Source organism: Amblyraja radiata, chromosome 37 (assembly GCF_010909765.2).
Source record: "Amblyraja radiata isolate CabotCenter1 chromosome 37, sAmbRad1.1.pri, whole genome shotgun sequence".
Lineage (NCBI taxonomy): Eukaryota > Metazoa > Chordata > Chondrichthyes > Rajiformes > Rajidae > Amblyraja > Amblyraja radiata.
In genome coordinates this window covers 2,035,828-2,053,904 of record NC_045992.1, presented here as the reverse complement: position 1 = coordinate 2,053,904, position 18,077 = coordinate 2,035,828, and the positions used below count along the sequence as shown (strand labels likewise).

The window sequence follows — 18,077 nt, the reverse complement described above, 5'->3', positions numbered from 1 at the left end:
TGAAAAGTGAAGTTGTTTTATTAAAAAATTAACTCACACATGGTTCATTAATGTGGTTTATGAAGCATCCATAATTTTCTGCCCTAAAGTAACCTCACACAGAAACACTGATACTCAAAACTGCACCAAAATGCCAGACCTTTTTTTAAAAAGATACATCTCCAGCATTTATCTTGAAGTTCGCTATTAGAGCACGTTAATATTTTACATAGAACAAATATCCCATTCAAAAAACAATTTTAAATACCAACAATTTTGCCTGTAAAGAATGTTATACTTCCAGAAAATTAACAAGTTATTTTTTTTTTTTTTAAAAAGGCATCGGAAATACACATTCCAAGCTTAAATCATCGGTAAAAATGATGTGCCATAACATGACTGTCAATTGAGTTAAACGGTTTGTTTGTTCATTCACTGTCGAATTTGATGGAGTTGACAGTCATGGCGATGGAGCCACCTCGATAACTTCCTCGCTTCTTCTTTGTCTTCTCGTGCCGGAAGGATTTCCCTCGGGTGAATTTTAAATCATGATTGGCTTTCTCACCCCAGTCTCCCGATGCCCCTCTCTGTAAGCAAATGGCCAAAGGTGATGAGTGTACCACCAGGACTAACACACGGCAAAAAAACTTCAGCCTGACCACTGGTTGAGAAACCTCAAATGTATGACATGCCCCGAGACCTGAGAGCTCTCCGATGCCTTAGGCAGCAGGTGTATAATGTGCTCAATGGGGAAAGATCAGAAAGATGCAGAGGGGCATAAGCAGCGTTTAAACAAGATGCACAGGGCACATATTGCTTACAGCGAGTGATGGGTGCTTGCAATGCACCTCCAGGGAGGGTGTGGAAGCAGATACGACAGAGGCTTTGAGATAGTCACAAGGATAGCAGGTAATGGAGGGATAAGGATGACGTGCAAGCTGATGAGATTAATTTATAATGGTAGAGGGCTTGTTCCTGTGCTGTACTTTTCGAATGTTTTATGCTTAGGTCTGGAGCAGTGTAAGCAAATAAAAACCATAACCGTTCCAGCGGGTATAGAGGGGTTAGGCACAGTGGAGAAAATGTATGTATTGAAAATAACACAGCTTTGAAAGAGCATCTCCAGTCCAAGCTTACCTTAGCAGCAAACGCATTATTTGAAAAACGTGGATCAATTTCAACTTCGTCTTCTCTTACTCTACGGAAAGGAGTATTAGGTTGAAGCTTGTTTATACAAAAGAAAAATGGGGAACAAAGCATATTAACAATACACATTTTATATGTTGGGCAACTGTGAAAGATAAGGAAATATCCCACCCACTCCTAGTTATCAATAAACAAAGCATGGAAGAACAAGGAACTGCAGATGTTAGTTTACAACTAAAGACACAAAGTGCTGGAGTAACTCAGTGGGTCAGGCAGCATCTGTGGAGGACATGGGTAGGTGACGTTTCGGGTCTTACATAAGCCATTTAGAACAGAGATGAGGAAACCCTTTTTAGTTGTAGGTATGTGGAATTTTCTGCCTCAGAGGCCAGTTCTCTGGATACTTTCAAGAGAGAGCTAGATAGGGCTCTTAAAGATAGCGGAGTCATGGGATATGGGGAGAAGGCAGGAACAGGGGTACTAATTGGGGATGATCAGCCATGATCACATTGAATGGTGCTGCTGGCTCGAAGAGCCGAATGGCCTACTCCTGCACCTATTGCCTATTGTCTTCATCCCAACCTGAAGCGTGACCCACCTACATTCTCCAGAGTTGCTGCCTGACCCATTGAGTTACTCCAGCATTGTGTTTGTCAGCTTAACACTGCTGCAGTTTAGACATGCAAGTGTAGCTGCATCAAATGTAGCTGCAGTGAGGTTGCCTGACACTAATCTTTCCAGCAACACTGCAGTAATTCTTTATTGTTATCCTTCCAATGCCATCTACAAATTGAGGCAATCATTTGGATGGCCAATTGCATTTTACTAGGAGGCCAACACTAAATTTGATAAAAGCAAGGCAGAGGGGAACAGCTAGATACAGACTCCTCATATACAACTTATCGCAAATATATACAACTAATGAAATCTACATACCAAGATTAAATATTTCAGCATAAATGGCTGTTCTATGACTTGTAATTGTTAAATGTCTTTAGCAAAACATAATTAGCAAAAGAAGCTACAAAGTAATTAAACACTTGTGTTCTGGAATTTCTGTTTGTAACATAATTGGCCAATTGCAGCCATCGTCATAAACGCAGAAATATATTGCACAGAAACCGAGCACATGCTGTCCATCAACTACCACTTTTCAATGGTCCACACGGATCCCATGTTTTAATTTCCCCTCGTTCTCATCAACCCCCCCCACCACCACGCACAAGGGACAATTGACAGCAGCCAATTAGCTGACAAATCCGTAACTTTGGGGATGTGGGAGGAAACCCGAGGACTATGTCTGAGTATAGGAGCAGGGAGGTTCTACTGCAGTTGTACAGGGTCTTGGTGAGACCACACCTGGAGTATTGCGTACAGTTTTGGTCTCCTAATCTGAGGAAAGACATTCTTGCCATAGAGGGAGTGCAGAGAAGGTTCACCAGACTGATTCCTGGGATGTCAGGACATTCATATGAAGAAAGATTGGATAGACTCGGTTTGTACTCGCTAGAATTTAGAAGATTGAGGGGGGATCTTATAGAAACGTACAAAATTCTTAAGGGGTCGGACAGGCTAGATGCAGGAATTGTTCCCGATGTTGGGGAAGTCCAGAACAAGGGGTCACAGTTTAAGGATAAAGGGGAAATCTTTTAGGACCAAGATGAGGAAAACTTTTTTCACACAGAGAGTGGTGAATCTGTGGAATTCTCTCCTGCAGAAGGTAGTTGAGGCCAGTTCATTGGCTATATTTAAGAGGGAGTTAGATGTGGCCCTTGTGGCTAAAGGGATCAGGGGGTATGGAGAGAAGGCAGGTACAGGATACTGAGTTGGATGATCAGCCATGATCATATTGAATGGCAGTGCAGGCTCGAAGGGCCGAATGGCCTACTCCTGCACCTATTTTCTATGTCTATGTTTCTATGACCTGGGAGAAACCCAGATGGTCACAGGGAGAACATGCATAATTCCCACAAATGACAGCCGAGGTCAGGATCAAACCTACGTCTCTGGCGCGGGGAGGCAGAGGTTCCAGCTGATGCGCCACTGTGCTGTCCTTCTCTAGAACCTTTTTGTCATTTGATGCCGTTGGGTTCAGAAGGTGCAGTGAATCAGGGAAGGTGGAACAGCACAGTATCGTCAGCACTGCAACCGCAGAACTCAGTAAATAACCCCTCACAGCAGAGAACCTTGCACAGTGCATGTTGGAATCTAGTTGAAGCAAGTCAATGTGGGTCCAGTGGCTGATTTCAGCCAATGATGCTATTGTTGGTCATGAGTCCTCGCCTTCCCCTCACTCACCCTTGTGGGAAATTAACAGTGCACATTGCTATTTCCTATCAAACTGCAATGCTAGCAATTACACATGTACAGCCAGCAGGTAAAAAAAAAAAAAAAAGGCTTAACTACACTGTCGTCTATGAAGGAATGGACATATACAGGATGTGTGTAAATGATGCAGTGATTAGGGCAAGGTATTTGAAGTCTAGTGTAAGTATATCTTCACAAAGGCAGGTAATTAATTCTAGTACAATGAGGCGAGATAGAATGTTAAGGAATCCAACCTGATTATCACTTGTCCTCTTGGATTTGGATTTCTAAAAACAGAAAAATTAGTTACGAATTGATAGATTCAGTCCAATATTTCCAAAGAAATTCAACAAATGATGCTTTGCACTCAATAATCTCCATGCAAATATCTTAAATTCATATCAATGCCATGAAGCTAAACTAGTGTTCATTTTCAAAAAAGGATTAAAAAATATCTTTAATGAAACGTTCCCAACATGGCTTCACCTTTTTAGTTTTTGGAACTGTGTTTGGAGTCTTCGACTGTTTCTTGACCACGTCAACTTTATCAACTTGCATTTTAGGTCCCTTCTTCGTCTTGGTATTCACCGTGCCTGAGTCAAAATATAATTGGAACCATTAACCATCGGGGCAGCGGTAGAGCTACTGCCTCTCAGCCCCAGACACCTGGGGTTGCTCCTGACCACGGGTGATTATCTGTACGACGTTTGTACCTTCTCCCCGTGGGTTTTCTCCGGCCATCTCCGGTTTCCTCCCACACTCCAAAGACGCACAGGTTTGTTGGTTAATTAACTTGGTATAAATGTAAAAAAAATTATCCCTAGTGTGTGTAGGGTAGTATTAATGTGCGGGGATCGCTGGTTGGTGCGGACTTGGTGGGCCGGAGGGCCCATTTCCGTACTGTATCTCTAAACTAAAGGCGGCGAGAAGCCTGTGCACTGCGGGTTGTCAGCTATGAGGCAATAATTCACAACTGGCTCAGAAGACATTCGTTAGCTGGAGCATGTTGTTTGTGTCAGACTTCTATTAAAACAATGTACCATTAGTGTAATAATGGTAGTGAAGAGACTGCATTAAAACTACAGGTGTTCACTTTAATGTATAATGAAAACGTGGTAGAGAATACAAGATAAAAGACTTAAATGTGTTACAGTAAAAGCAGTGCTGTTAAGAGATACTGCCCTGAAAATAATGTCGACACCATCACAGTAGCTCCCAGTTATATGAATTCACTTAAATGATTCAAAGTGGCCCTACTAGACTGCCTGGTGCGAGATCACTATGGTGAATTCTGCAGGCAAGGGCTGATAAAGGTCTGTGGGGTAGTACCTTCTGTGTACTAGACCACCATTTAAGAGCAATGTCCTATGGAACTTGATTCCCCTACCCTTGGACAAAGACCATGCACATTCACTCTATCTACCCCCATCATGGTGTGATCCACCTCGATAAGATCACCCCTTAGTCTCCTGCATTACAAGTTTACCTTTTTACTCGATTAATAAAAATATCAACCATGTACAAAGCTCACCATTTACTGACTTGGTGTTCTTTTCCTCCTCCTCAGATGTGGAAGAGTCATCTTCCGAGCTGCTTTCTGCTGCCTTCTTGACAGGTGTTAAGGTGGGCGTTTTCACATCGTTGGGAACAGTCAGCTTGCCTTTTGGCTTCTCTACCTCTGACTCTGAACTATCTGAGCTGCTGCTGCTGCTGTCGGCTTTTTTGGCCGCAGGCTTTGCGGGCAGTGAAGACGCGGCCTTTGCCTTTTGTAATTGGGCCACGGGGGTCTTCAACTGAGGCTCTTCGTCGCTTGAAGATTCTTCAGAACTGCTGCTATCGTCTTTCTTCACGGCTGAAGTTTTGCCTTTTGCCGCCACTGCTGAGGTATTGGTTTTCGGAGTTACCGCTGCAGCTTTGGTTTTCGCAGGGACCAGAACTTTTGCTGGAGGTTTTGCCGCTTCCTCCTCGCTGCTGGAGTCTTCCGAATCCGAGCTGCTTTCTTTGGCAGCGGCCTTGGCTGCTGGAGTGCTTCGCTTCCCTGGTTTTGCAGGTGCAGCACTTGCTTTGGCAGCCGGTTTGATCTTTGCCGCAGCCTTGGTCTTTTCGTCAGAATCACTGGAGCTGTCCGAGTCAGAGCTGCTCTCCTGTGGCTTTGCTTGGGTTACAGCTGCTTTGGGTGCGGGTTTTGCAGCAGCTTTCAACTTAGGATTTGGTTTGGTTTCCTCTTCAGAGCTTTCAGAATCTAAATATTAGAGACTTATTACTCGGATATTAACAAAGACTTACAGCTACTTTCATCAGCTGACAATTTCTGCCCCACAAATCTCTCGCAGCAATGAAAAGCAAAATCAGATCTTTAGCCAAAAAAAAAAAGCACTGATTGTCAACCGAGAATGTACTCTCATGCTTCAGAGGATGGCTGGAAACCTTCTCCTGGATCAAAGATGACTGTGTTATCATTGGTACTCAAAAAGGACATCCCTTCTCACAAACAGCTGCTGTCAACCTGTTGCTATGTGTTTCCCCAAACAAAATGGCTGGGTCTATGGGACCATAAAAGGACCAAAAGATACTGAGAGCTAGTAAAAATTTCTGAACGTCCCCAACATTCAGAAACACACGAGTGTTTAGTTGTCATATGTACCAAAATAGAACAATTGGAAAGGGTTGGATGGACATGGGCCACACACTGGCAAGTAGGACTAGAGCAGATGGGGAACCTTGGTCGGCATGGGCAAGTCGGGCCGAGGGGCCTCTGTTCCATGCTGTATGACTATTAAAGTGGAAGCCATTCAACTAATTCAAAATATATAAATTTTAAACTCATCCTCTCCCTTGCAGCCGTCCCTCCCCATTCAAATTAATGAACTGCTTGTTCTATAAATTTAGTGCACAAATTCTTAATTTACCAACCTATTAAACCTATGTGACGTTTACTACAATGTGTGGCGGTCATTGAGAAAGAGCCATGATGGTTACCTGCAATTTCCTGCCAAAATGATTAACTTCCCAAAGGCAACATGTACTCTAACTGCTAGTCTGCACACCGAAACAAAGACGGCTTGCATCTCATTCCCCTCTGAGTAATCAGATTGAGGACGTTCTCTTACCTGAATCGCTGTCTGAGCTGGAACTGGCCTTCTTGGCCGCAGGTTTCTGAGTGGCAGCAGCTGCCTTGGCCGGCGTGGGGACAGCTTTCGTCTGGGTAATTGTCGCTGTCAGGAGAGAGAAGGGAGAGTCAGAGGGCAACATTCTACATCACGTTACGACGAGAGACAGCACTGTCGTCTTTATGGTAATCAATCCACCCAGTACACTGAAATTATCTTGAATAGAGCTAGAATTTCATAGGCTAGTGAAAGATGTAATTTTTCCTCATTATGAGCTTCCATACTTTCAAGATTCTTAATTTAATCTAATTCAGGCATTTTATTTATAACAAAATACTGACTACCAGGATATAGGATTATAACATCAGCTGATTTATTACATAATAAAAATCCAAACAACGGTCTTTGTCTTTTACTTCAGACCTCAAGGTGTTTAGTTCGCTCTGAGTGATTACCGCTCCTGCTGTGTCCCGCAGACTTGCTCCCTTTCTCTCGCCTGATTCCGTACCTCCTGAGCTATCGTACCCCTTGTCAATTCAATAATACGTTTTGTATCGTTTTCTTAGCTACATTTCTTCTGCAGATTGAACTGACCCCCAGTTGCTGCTTTGCCGATTGAACCATTCCCTGAATGGGATCCTTAGTAATCACTTTGCAGTCAGCTACCAATATCTTTTGCCTAAATGACATAGTTCTTTGGATGTTGCAACTCCTCTATTGTTCTCCTTCTCAATTTGCACTTGGCTCCTAATTGTTGTTGACAGACTTAATGTACTTTTGTCCCCAGTTCAAACGCAATGGCAGTGTTACTCAGTCTAACTTTCCCAATCTACAAGTTTTAAACGTATTCCATTTTTAGTGCATTCCTCGCACTCAGCATGTGTTTTAAAGTTTAATTGACCATGGTTTGTTATTTGATCTTATATCACGTTAACACCGAGTTCACACATATTGTTTTTACTTTAACAATCTTTAAAACTATTTCATAACATTAACAATATTAAGACTATTTCACATTAGAAACATATCCAAGTATACGTTTAAAAACATTTTACAGTTTAAGCTGACTCGTACATTAATAAGTCAGTGAAGGTATTACTGTCATCAGTTACAAACATTCCTTAAAATAAATCTTCCAGCATTGTTTGCTTGATACACAATTCCAGCCTAATAATATATGGTAGAAACAAACAAACTTATATTTAAACAGCACCTTCTACATTCCTTTTTACAACATATCAAATCAATTTACTACCAACTTCTAAAAACAGAGTTAGCAATGTGTATCATTTACCAATCTAGTCTGACACTTACTGGCAGGTTTTAGGGGTGCCTCTTCATCACTGCTGTCTGAGCTGTCATCTGAAGAGTCAATGATTTCTATTTTGGTCACTCCAGCGGATGGTTTCTTCTTGGTCACGCCTGCAACAGCCGCCTTCTTGGATGCATCCACAGCCGGCGCCTTCTTGGATGCCCCTGTGGCTACTGCCTTCTTGGCTGCACCCTTCTTCTTTGCAGCATCCGCCGCTGCCCCCTTCTTAGTTGCACCTGTAGCGGCTATCTTCTTGGCTGCACCTGCTGCCTTCTTCGCTGCACCTGCTTTTACATTCTGAATATTAGGAGGTGGTACAGCACTGTACAAAACTGCTGGGGAAAGAGCAAAGGAAACCTCTCAAGACCGTTGTTAGATCATTAACCATCTCTCCTGGTCAATACCTGTCAGAACCTCTGTAACTTCAACCCGATACGGAGGAGGAGCCATCTTGGGGAGCGGCTGCTAGCCAGCAGCCGTCCGTTTTAATTCGCTTTTTAAAAAGTTTTTAGTGAGTCCTGTTTAGTGATGTTTGGAGATATGGACTTTTTAATGTGGGGGGTAGGGGTCAATTTTACTTCTAGGTCCCTACCTGGTCAGTGAGGCAGCTTTTTCTCCGGGCTGCCTGTCGACCCGTCCTCGTGGCCTACCAGCGGGCTTGGAGCGCCGTTTCCTGGCGGGGACCGCCCAGCACCTCGGCCTCGGTGGCGGCACAGCGCTGGAGCGCTATCGTGGAGCGGAGCGGGCGATGCCTTGCCTGGGTCGCCGCGCTGGATCGACGCGCTGGAGCTCCGGTGAGCTGTGACCGCCGTGTTCAACACCTCCGGGCTGCGGAGCGGAGCAGGCGGCGCCGATTTCAACATCGGGAGCCTAGGAGCTCCAAACCGGCGCGGCCTTGTCGGCTTCGGAAGCCGCGGTCTCCAGCTAGAAAGCGGCTGTTTCAGGTGGCCCAGCCACTGAGAGGACTCTCCCGACGCCGGGGCAACACCACCCGGTGAGAACGGCCAGGAACATCGGGCCTCCGTAGAGGCAATTGCGGTGGCCTCAATAGGCCTGACTTTGGGGTGAACTTGGGGTTGGGGACTGGACATTGTGCCTTCCCCCACAGTGGTATCCATTGTTGGGGGGATGATTTTTTGTATGTATGGTAATCCTGTTAGTCTTTGTCCAAGATGGCTGCCGTGAAGGGAGAGTGGACGCTGGCGCGCTTTAGCTGCCGCTGCTCTCTCTTCACACTGTGTTTTTGATTTTTTGTTTTTGGACTGAATTCTGTTTTTAATTTGTGTTTCTGTGATGTCTTTATTATTTATTTTATTCTTATTCTGATTATATGTTTATATTCCTGTTAATCTATGTAAGGTGTCCTCGAGATATCTGAAAGGCACCCTATAAATAAAATGTATTATTATTATTATTAACCCATTTGATTATGGGAGAGGGAAAGAAAAAGGATGGGAGGAAATAAGATTCACCAAACTTGCCCTGAACTAAAGTCCTTCATTATATGTCCCAAGCTAAAGCTCAATATGTCAACAGATTGTACAGATTGTATGATGAGTGTAGATGTGCTTGTACTGATGCACCAATTTTCACCTTGCTGTGCTTTGGGTTTCACAGGAGACTCGTCATCTGAACTGTCAGACTCTTCACTGCTTGAACTCTCCTTTGCAGTGGTTGCTGCTGCTTTAGCCCGGGCCGCAGGTTTTGCATTTGTTGCCTTTCCAGCAGCAGGAGACTTGGCTGGCTGCGTTTTCTGTGGCACTACTTTCTGAAAATACAAAGAGTTAATTTATCAACATGTGAAACAAGGCCAAGTGCCCGTGACCAAGTAAGATTTTTGCATCATGTCAGCATTCCTGTAACACTTAATTCATCAAATAGCAAACAAATCAATGCAAACATTCCCCTCGGAGGAAATTAAGAAGGGAATGGAGTGCAGCCAACACCTTCAAGGTGCACACTTCTCAGAGCTAATTGTTTAATTTTGTTTTGTTCATCTCCGTAACTTTATTATAGATAATTATGTAAGGGATGTAATTTGCCCCCCAAATCTTGCATTGAGCCCCAAACAACACTGCATTTACATATGTTATTTGGTTAGACTCAGTTTAATGAACACTAGGACTTGCGTAAGAATCTTGCCAAAAAAAACAGGGAACTCTTGTTTCACTGCACTAAGGATGGGAGTTCATCAGTGCCACAGATCAGGTATTTAAATGATTTACTTGTGCAGGTGTTTGTGGTTTTGCTGCAGCTGAGTCTGAATCACTGGAGTCATCACTGGAATCATCTTCACTACTCTCCTCCGCTGCTTTAGTGACAGTTTTCGTAGTAGTCACTGAAAATAGAACATAGTTTGTTGGAAAAGAGTTCAATTCACCAGAATGCAGTAGAAAAAAACGACTTAGGAGACAAAACAAACAATGATATCACTACAACGTACATCCTGAACTCTATTATTTTGGCTGTTCACAAAACACAGTGTTGCCGAGTTGACCTAATTTTACCTTTTTAATTACTTAACACCTCTTCTAGCCACAACCAGACAGCTTGGGGGTAATAGTAAGCATAGACTTTGGCCTCTACCTGGTTTCACAGGAGCTTTTACAACAGGTTTCTCATCTTCTGAACTGTCCGAATCTTCGCTGCTGGAACTTTCATCTTTTTTTCTAACAACTGGCTTGCCGGCTGGAACTGCTTTACTTGCAGGAGCTGCACTTTTAACAGTGACGGCCTTCTGCTGAACAGGAAAAAAGGAAACAAACAGAAAATAATTTGTTTGATTAAATAACTTGATAATTAAACGTTAACCGTCTCTGAACAATTCTGACAAATCTGCAAAGAAATCATAAAGAGAATATAGAAAAGACAATTTGTTCTTGTTTGCACATTGAACATTCACTAAAATATTCTACAGCTGCGAACTCCAAGATTAAAACAATCATCACGAGACAGAATATTAGTCTTTGCCCATCACATTTCTCCTTCGCAATAAAGGAAAAGTAAAATAGGTTTAGGTTTATTATGGTCACATGTACCACGGTACAGTGAACATTCCTTACCAACATAATCTGTTTCAGTGAGCCTATGTCATTAAAACCGGCGATTAACACAACTGCAGCAGAACCACCACATAAGTAAATGTGCTCAGACCTGTGCTGGTTTCTTTTCTTCTTCAGAATCCGAAGAACTTGAATCTTCACTACTACTGCTTTCCTTCTTCTTTACAACGTTTTTGGCAACGGGTTTGCTTACTGCAGGTGTCGGCGGCTTGCTCACTGCATAAATAATAAACAGCAGAGTCAAGGTGACAATGTTTCACTGCAAGTTTAATGCACCTCATTGGTGTTTATACACCGTTCCCCCACTCCCAAGATTTTCTTCTTCCTCGTTGAGATTTATTCTGAGAAATCTCTCTCCAACAGTGCTTGTTAAAAACACACATTTGAGATTGAGAATAACATTAATCTTCAGTTAACCAAATCTATAACTGTGTCCTGTAGTGAAAAAGTTTGGCATATTTTGTCATACCTGGTTTCTTTGCAGTGTCTTCTTCAGAACTGTCTGAACTTTCTGAGCTACTGGAAGATTCATCTTTCTTAAGCCGTTTTGCAGAAGGACCATTAGGTACTGCCTTCCTTTTCTCTGGTTTTCCAGAAGACCTGTGGTGATTTAGAAGAGGTTTTTTACGAAGCAGTCAATAATCTAGCCCAGAAAACATAGATGACCAAATACCTCCATTGATAATCTTAGGGTGACTTCTGTGAGAACTTCAAAACTTTCATCAATGATTATTGGATCAAGGTGACTTAATTAAGTAAGCCTGGAATAAAATAGCCCGCAGGAGAATGTCACAGAAACCCAACTTGTTGATTAGTTCCATTCAGGGAAGACAATAAGCCATCCACCAACGACACTGTCTTTCTGAATCTCCCAATATACAACAACACAGCTGATTCTTAACGATCCACTACACATAGTTAAGGGCAGTAAGCATTAGATTTTAAATGCTAGCCTTACCACCAGTACCGTTACATTGGTAATTAATCTTTAACATGGGTCTCTTCGGGGAAATGAAGAGTACTCGGAACTAAACAGATAAAATTCAATGTTCAGCACATCAGCAAGGCGCAGTTGAATATGTGTTTACCAGATTGTTTATCATGAAAAGTTTATTTAAATTACTGTAAATTTAGGATGCAATGGAGAGAAGTGAGCAGATCAAACATGCGGTTAGCAGCTATCGAATGGAAAATGCCACCACCTGTTTTACAATGTGCAGGGAGAGTACACTGGTACAACTAAAAAGTTTAATCCGACCTCTGGTACCACCTGTATTGTATTTGCACATCTCACTGTGGATCCCCCAATTCCACTGGTTTCCTCCTAATCCCAAAGACATGCAGGTAGTAGATTAACCGACCGCTTAAAATTGGACTAGGTGTACATTTGTCTAAATAAGAGTTTCGCGGTCCACAGGGACTCTCTGGGTTAACGGCCTGCTTCTGTGCTGCAGACAGAGAACAGGATTTAAACCCAAGGGCAATAAAAAAATCATGATTTAGAACTTACTTCACCCAGAAGTCAAAAATGTCCACGAGAGAAGGAGACTTTATATCTGGAAGTTTCTGAAAACACAAACAGAAATACAAAATATAAATATACAGATTTCATCATTAAATGGAGAAATTACAGATAATTTCACTTTTTGGAAGATTTCAATACACTAAAATCTACAGGAATATACAAGGTAGCTTGTGTTAAATTTAAATGGTCATTGACAATGGACATGATTTTAATTTAATAGTGGCTTGCAGGGAATGGAGAACAAGAAGTGTGGCACCTTCGTTCAAGAACAGCAAAAGAGCTAAGTCAGGTAATTACAGGCAAGCAAGTCTAACATCTGGGATGGCAGGACTTTCATATGAAGAAATATTGGATAGACTCGGCTTGTACACGCTAGAATTTAGAAGATTGAGGAGGGATCTTATAGAAACTTACAAAATTCTTAAGGGGTTGGACAGGCTAGATGCAGGAAGATTATTCCCGATGTTGGGGAAGTCCAGAACTAGGGGCCACAGTTTAAGGATAAAAGGGAAGTCTTTTAGGACCGAGATGAGAAAATCATTTTTTACACAGAGAGTGGTGAATCTGTGGAATTCTCTGCCACAGAAGGTAGTTGAGGCCAGTTCATTGGCTATATTTAAGAGGGAGTTAGATGTGGTCCTTGTGGCTAAAGGGATCAGGGAAGAGATTATGGAGAGAAGGCAGGGATGGGATACTGAGTTGGATGATCAGCCATGATCATATCGAATTGCGGTGCAGGCTCAAAGGGCCGAATGGCCTACTTCTGCACCTATTTTCTATGTTTCTATCAGTACCAGGGAAATTATTGGAACAATTCTGAAGATAAGGATTAATCTGAATTTGATGGCAGGAAATTGATCAGGGATTACCACCTTGGCACTGGTGAGGGACACCCTTCCTGACTGGTTTAGCTGTATTTTTTAGAGCAGCTTCAGGAGAGAAACAGTTGATTTAGAAGTATGGTCTTGGACGAGATTCTAAATAGGACATTAGTCCTAGAGCGCAAACCTTGGAATATCAGGCAACTTGACAAAATGGATTCCAATTGAGTCCAGTGATAAGCAGAGGGCAATGGTCAAGGATTGTTTATGCTATTTCTCCACAGGTACCAGCGTGTGGAGATGGGGGCTCCGCCAGAGCCCAGCCTGTGAATGTAGAGCAGAACAACAAACAGCCAACCATGTCATCTCCGGGTGCCTGCTCTACCACCCACCAAATGGAGCTCAGGGCCTGGCAGACATTGACACAGGGACAACAACCTGGCTGCTCAACACCCGGCTTGAGATCTAACTATTCCTTTTGTTTATGTTTCATTCGCAAGAAGAAGAAGTTTATGCTATTGGAATCCTGCGACCAGGTGTCCTGCACAGATTAGTGATGGCTATTTGCTTCATGAATTAACAAACTGTATGTAGTTGTGGAAAGTACAATCAATAAATATGAGCATAACCATTTGGCTCTGCTGTTGGTTGTTAGGGGGATAGTCTTTTGCTATGACACGATATTGTCATTTTAATATTATGGTTATCTTATCTTAATATTAGTAAGATATTATTACCCACCAGGTCCACATCAGTGAAGATTTACCAGGATCTAGACTGTTATAGGGAGACGGTACACAAAAATGCTGGAGAAACTCAGCGGGTGCAGCAGCATCTATGGAGCGAAGGAAATAGGTGACGTTTCGGGCCGAAACCCTTCTTCATATAGGGAGACGTTGGGCAGGCTGGGAATTGTACACAGAAGACAGAGTGGTCTTATAGAGGTGTATAAAACACGAGGAGCATAGCTACGACGACTGCAGTCTTTTTACCCAGGGTAAGGAATCAAAACATATAGGGCACAGGTTTAAGGTGAGAGGGGAAAGATTAATTGGAACCTGAGGAGCAAAAGAGAGCAGTGGGCATATGGAACAAACTGTCAGAGGAAGCAGAAACTATAACACATAAGATTTGGAGGGATATAGACAACACACAGGCAAATCGGCCTCGATTAGATGGGGCATCTTGGTCGTCATGGACCAGTTGGTCTGAAGGGGCTGTTTCAGTGCTGTATGACTACTGCCTTGTGATTGAGGCAGTGCAGTGTAGGTTCACCAGATTGATCCCTGGGATGGCGGGACTGTCATATGAGGAAAGATTGAAAAGACTGGGCTTGTATTCACTGGAGTTTAGAAGGATGAGGGGGATCTTATAGAAACATCAAAAATTATAAAAGGACTGGACAAGCTAGATGCAGGAAAAATGTTCCCAGTGTTGGGCGAGTCCAGAACCAGAACACAGTCTTAGAATAAAGGGGAGTTGTGAATTTGTGGAATTCCCTGCCACAGAGGGCAGTGGAGGCCAAGTCACTGGATGGATTTAAGAGAGAGTTAGATAGAGATCTAGGGGCTAATGGAATCAAGGGATATGGGGAGATGGGAGGCACGGGTTATTGATTGGGGACGTTCAGCCATTGATTGGGGACGTGCTGGCTCGAGGGGCCGAATGGCTTCCTCCTGCACCTATTTTCTATGACTCGCGCTACCGAACCCAGTCACGTCTTCTCCCCTAGATGGACTTCCTGGCAGGTACATACACATAGGGTTCAGATCCCATCCCATTCCCTCCTCCCCCTCTACCTCCCTCCCCTCCCGATCCCCCATCCCCAGAGTGAGGGCACAGTCCAGAGGCACACCGAGGGGGATGGTATTACATATAGAAACATAGAAAATAGGTGCACTAGGCCATTTGGTCTCCAAATCTGAGGAAGGACATTATTGCCATAGAGGGAGTGCAGAGAAGGTTCACCAGACTGATTCCTGGGATGTCAGGACTGTCTTATGAAGAAAGACTGGATAGACTTGGTTTATACTCTCTAGAATTTAGGAGATTGAGAGGGGATCTTATAGAAACTTACAAAATTCTTAAGGGGTTGGACAGGCTAGATGCAGGAAGATTGCTCCCGATGTTGGGGAAGTCCAGGACAAGGGGTCACAGCTTAAGGATAAGGGGGAAATCCTTTAAAACCGAGATGAGAAGAACTTTTTTCACACAGAGAGTGGTGAATCTCTGGAACTCTCTGCCACAGAGGGTAGTCGAGGCCAGTTCATTGGCTATATTTAAGAGGGAGTTAGATGTGGCCCTTGTGGCTAAGGGGATCAGAGGGTATGGAGAGAAGGCAGGTACGGGATACTGAGTTGGATGATCAGCCATGATCATATTGAATGGCGGTGCAGGCTCGAAGGGCCGAATGGCCTACTCCTGCACCTAATTTCTATGTTTCTATTTGGTCCTTCGAGCCTGCATCCAGGGTACCTACACGTAGGTGTTACTCAGGTGCGCGAAGGTGGCCATGACATATCCAGGTGTGCACGTGCGCACACACACACGAATACCCCAGGGAGCGCGCACACGTGGAAAACGAATGTCCCCAGTGGGCGCGTACACGCGGCCAATGAACCCCCACCCCCACCACGGGTGCGCGTTCACGCTGTGGGGCGGCCGCGTGCTCGCCCACAGGCCGGGGCCCTCGGCCCTCATGGCGCGGCCCCACACACCCACCCACGCCCCGGCCAGCCGGCGGACAGACAGGCAGGCAGGCAGACTCACCACGTTGGCCTGCTTGACGAAGGCCTTGGCCGCCTTGTCGAACTTGTTGTGCAGCAGGAAGGTGTAAACCTGCGGGTACAGGTCACTCGGCACCGACCGCGACTCCATCTTGTCCTGCCGACCTCCCTCCCGGCCGCACACTGCGCCTGCGCGCCCCTGCCCCCCTCCCCCCCACCACGTGGGCCCAGCCGACCCTGACACCCGCATGCGCAGTCAGCTTCCCCACCCCGCCCCCACCCCCCCCCCGCATGCGCAGTCAGCTTCCCCACCCCGCATGCGCAGTCAGCTTCCCCACCCCACGCCCACTCCCCCCCCGCAAGCGCAGTCAGCCACCACACCCAGCCAGGCTTTGCATCAGACCCAAGGCCATTCAACCCATCTGGGCTGTGCTGGATGTCAAGACTCAAGTGTAAATGGTCAAGAGTCAATGGTCAAGTGTCCAGTCAAACATAGACATAGAAACATAGAAGGTACACAAAATTGCTGGGGAAACTCAGCGGGTGCAGCAGCATCTATGGAGCGAAGGAAATAGGCGACGTTTCGGGCCGAAACCCTTCTTCAGACTTCAGACAGATAGAAAACATAGAAATTAGGTGCAGGAGTAGGCCATTCGGCCCTTCGAGCCTGCACCGCCATTCAATATGATCATGGCTGATCATCCAACTCAGTATCCTGTACCTGCCTTCTCTCAAGAGTCAAGAGTCAAGTGTAAATGGTCAAGTGTCCAGAGTCAAGTGTCAAGACTCAAGACAAGACAAGACAAGACAAGAGACATTTATTATCACATGCACCAATTGGTGCAGTGAAATTTGTGGTTACCTATACAGCCATACGAATAAAAAAAAGAACACAGAACACGATAGTCTTTAACCCAAACATCCCCACACAGCGGAATCAAAGTTTCCCACTGTGAGGGAAGGCACCAAAGTTCAGTCATCCTCCTCTGTTGTTCTGTTGTTCACCCGTGGTCGGGGCCTCCCCCCGCTGTCACCGCTACGGGCAGCCCGATGCTCAGGCCCTCTCGCCAGGATGATGGAACTCCGACGTCGGAACGGGAGAACATTCTCAGCGCCTTGGTTTCTGGAGGGAGAGACAGATTGCATTTTGTCGTACTGATGTGTAGGAAGGAACTGCAGATGCTGGTTTACACCAAAGATAGACACAAAATGCTGGAGTAACTCAGTGGGTCAGGCAGCATCTCTGGAGTAAAAGGAATAGGTGACGTTTCTGGTCGAGCCCCTTCTTCAGTATTGTCATATGTCCCGGATAGAACAATGAAATTCATACTTGCAGCAGCATAACAGTGTCTTGGACTGTGGCTTGGACTAATGGTACATAGGCACAGCTTTAACCCCAGTCCCATCAACTGACTTTAATATGGGAATAAAGGCAGCAGCTTTTAGACACAAAGGAACTGCAGATGCTGTTTAGTACACAAAAGGACACAAAGTGCTGGAGTAACTCAGCAGGACAAGCAACATCTCTGGAGCACTTGAACAGGTGTTTGGTTTAGTTTAGAGATACAACATGTAAACAGGCCCTTCGGTCCACGCCGTCCATCGTTCAACCGTTCACACTAGTTCTATGTTATCGCACTCTTTCATCCACTCCCTATACACCAGGGGCAGTTTACAGAGGCCAATTAACCTACAAACCCGCATGTCTTTGGGATGTGGGAGGAAACCAGAACAACCGAAGGAAACCTATGCGACCACAGGGCGAATGTGCAAACTCCACACTGACAGCACCTGAGGTGAAGGTTGAACCCGTGTCTCTGGCGCCGTGAAGCAGCAGCTCTACCAGCTGTGCCAATGTGCTGCCCCTATGGACACAAGCTGAATTCCTATTACAGCAACTGGACTGTTAACGTTTAATTGGAGAGTAAAAAGAAGCAGTTGTTGTAGCCAAGAAGCTACCAGATTGTCAGAAAAGCACAGTTAACATGTTTAAAAAAAGGAAATCCATAAACCTTATAGGATCTTGTTATGTGAGCCCAAAACAGCAACGATGTGGCTGAGATCAGTGGAATCATTGGAACCTGTGAAA

The 18,077-nt window shown here is 44.6% G+C and overlaps 1 protein-coding gene across 5 annotated transcripts; it reads right to left on the bottom strand.

The window, feature by feature from the left end:
* Positions 1-16,197, bottom strand: nolc1 (nucleolar and coiled-body phosphoprotein 1). Of its 5 annotated transcripts, none has more exons than XM_033012949.1 (14): positions 16,032-16,197; positions 12,427-12,482; positions 11,386-11,516; positions 11,008-11,132; positions 10,441-10,591; positions 10,080-10,192; positions 9,448-9,622; positions 7,857-8,186; positions 6,543-6,647; positions 4,964-5,674; positions 3,919-4,025; positions 3,687-3,719; positions 1,117-1,203; positions 1-566 (listed from the first exon to the last, which is right to left on the bottom strand). In XM_033012949.1, exons 1-14 carry the CDS (start codon positions 16,137-16,139, stop codon positions 408-410), a joined length of 2,391 nt encoding a protein of 796 aa, XP_032868840.1. In that variant the 5' UTR covers positions 16,140-16,197; the 3' UTR covers positions 1-407. The 5 variants fall into 5 exon arrangements, with proteins under 5 accessions (XP_032868840.1, XP_032868836.1, XP_032868841.1 ...); XM_033012945.1 differs by having other exon boundaries at positions 7,857-8,189; positions 10,441-10,594; positions 16,032-16,190; XM_033012950.1 differs by having other exon boundaries at positions 1,117-1,177; positions 7,857-8,189; positions 10,441-10,594; positions 16,032-16,190.
* Positions 16,198-18,077: the final 1,880 nt, after the last annotated feature.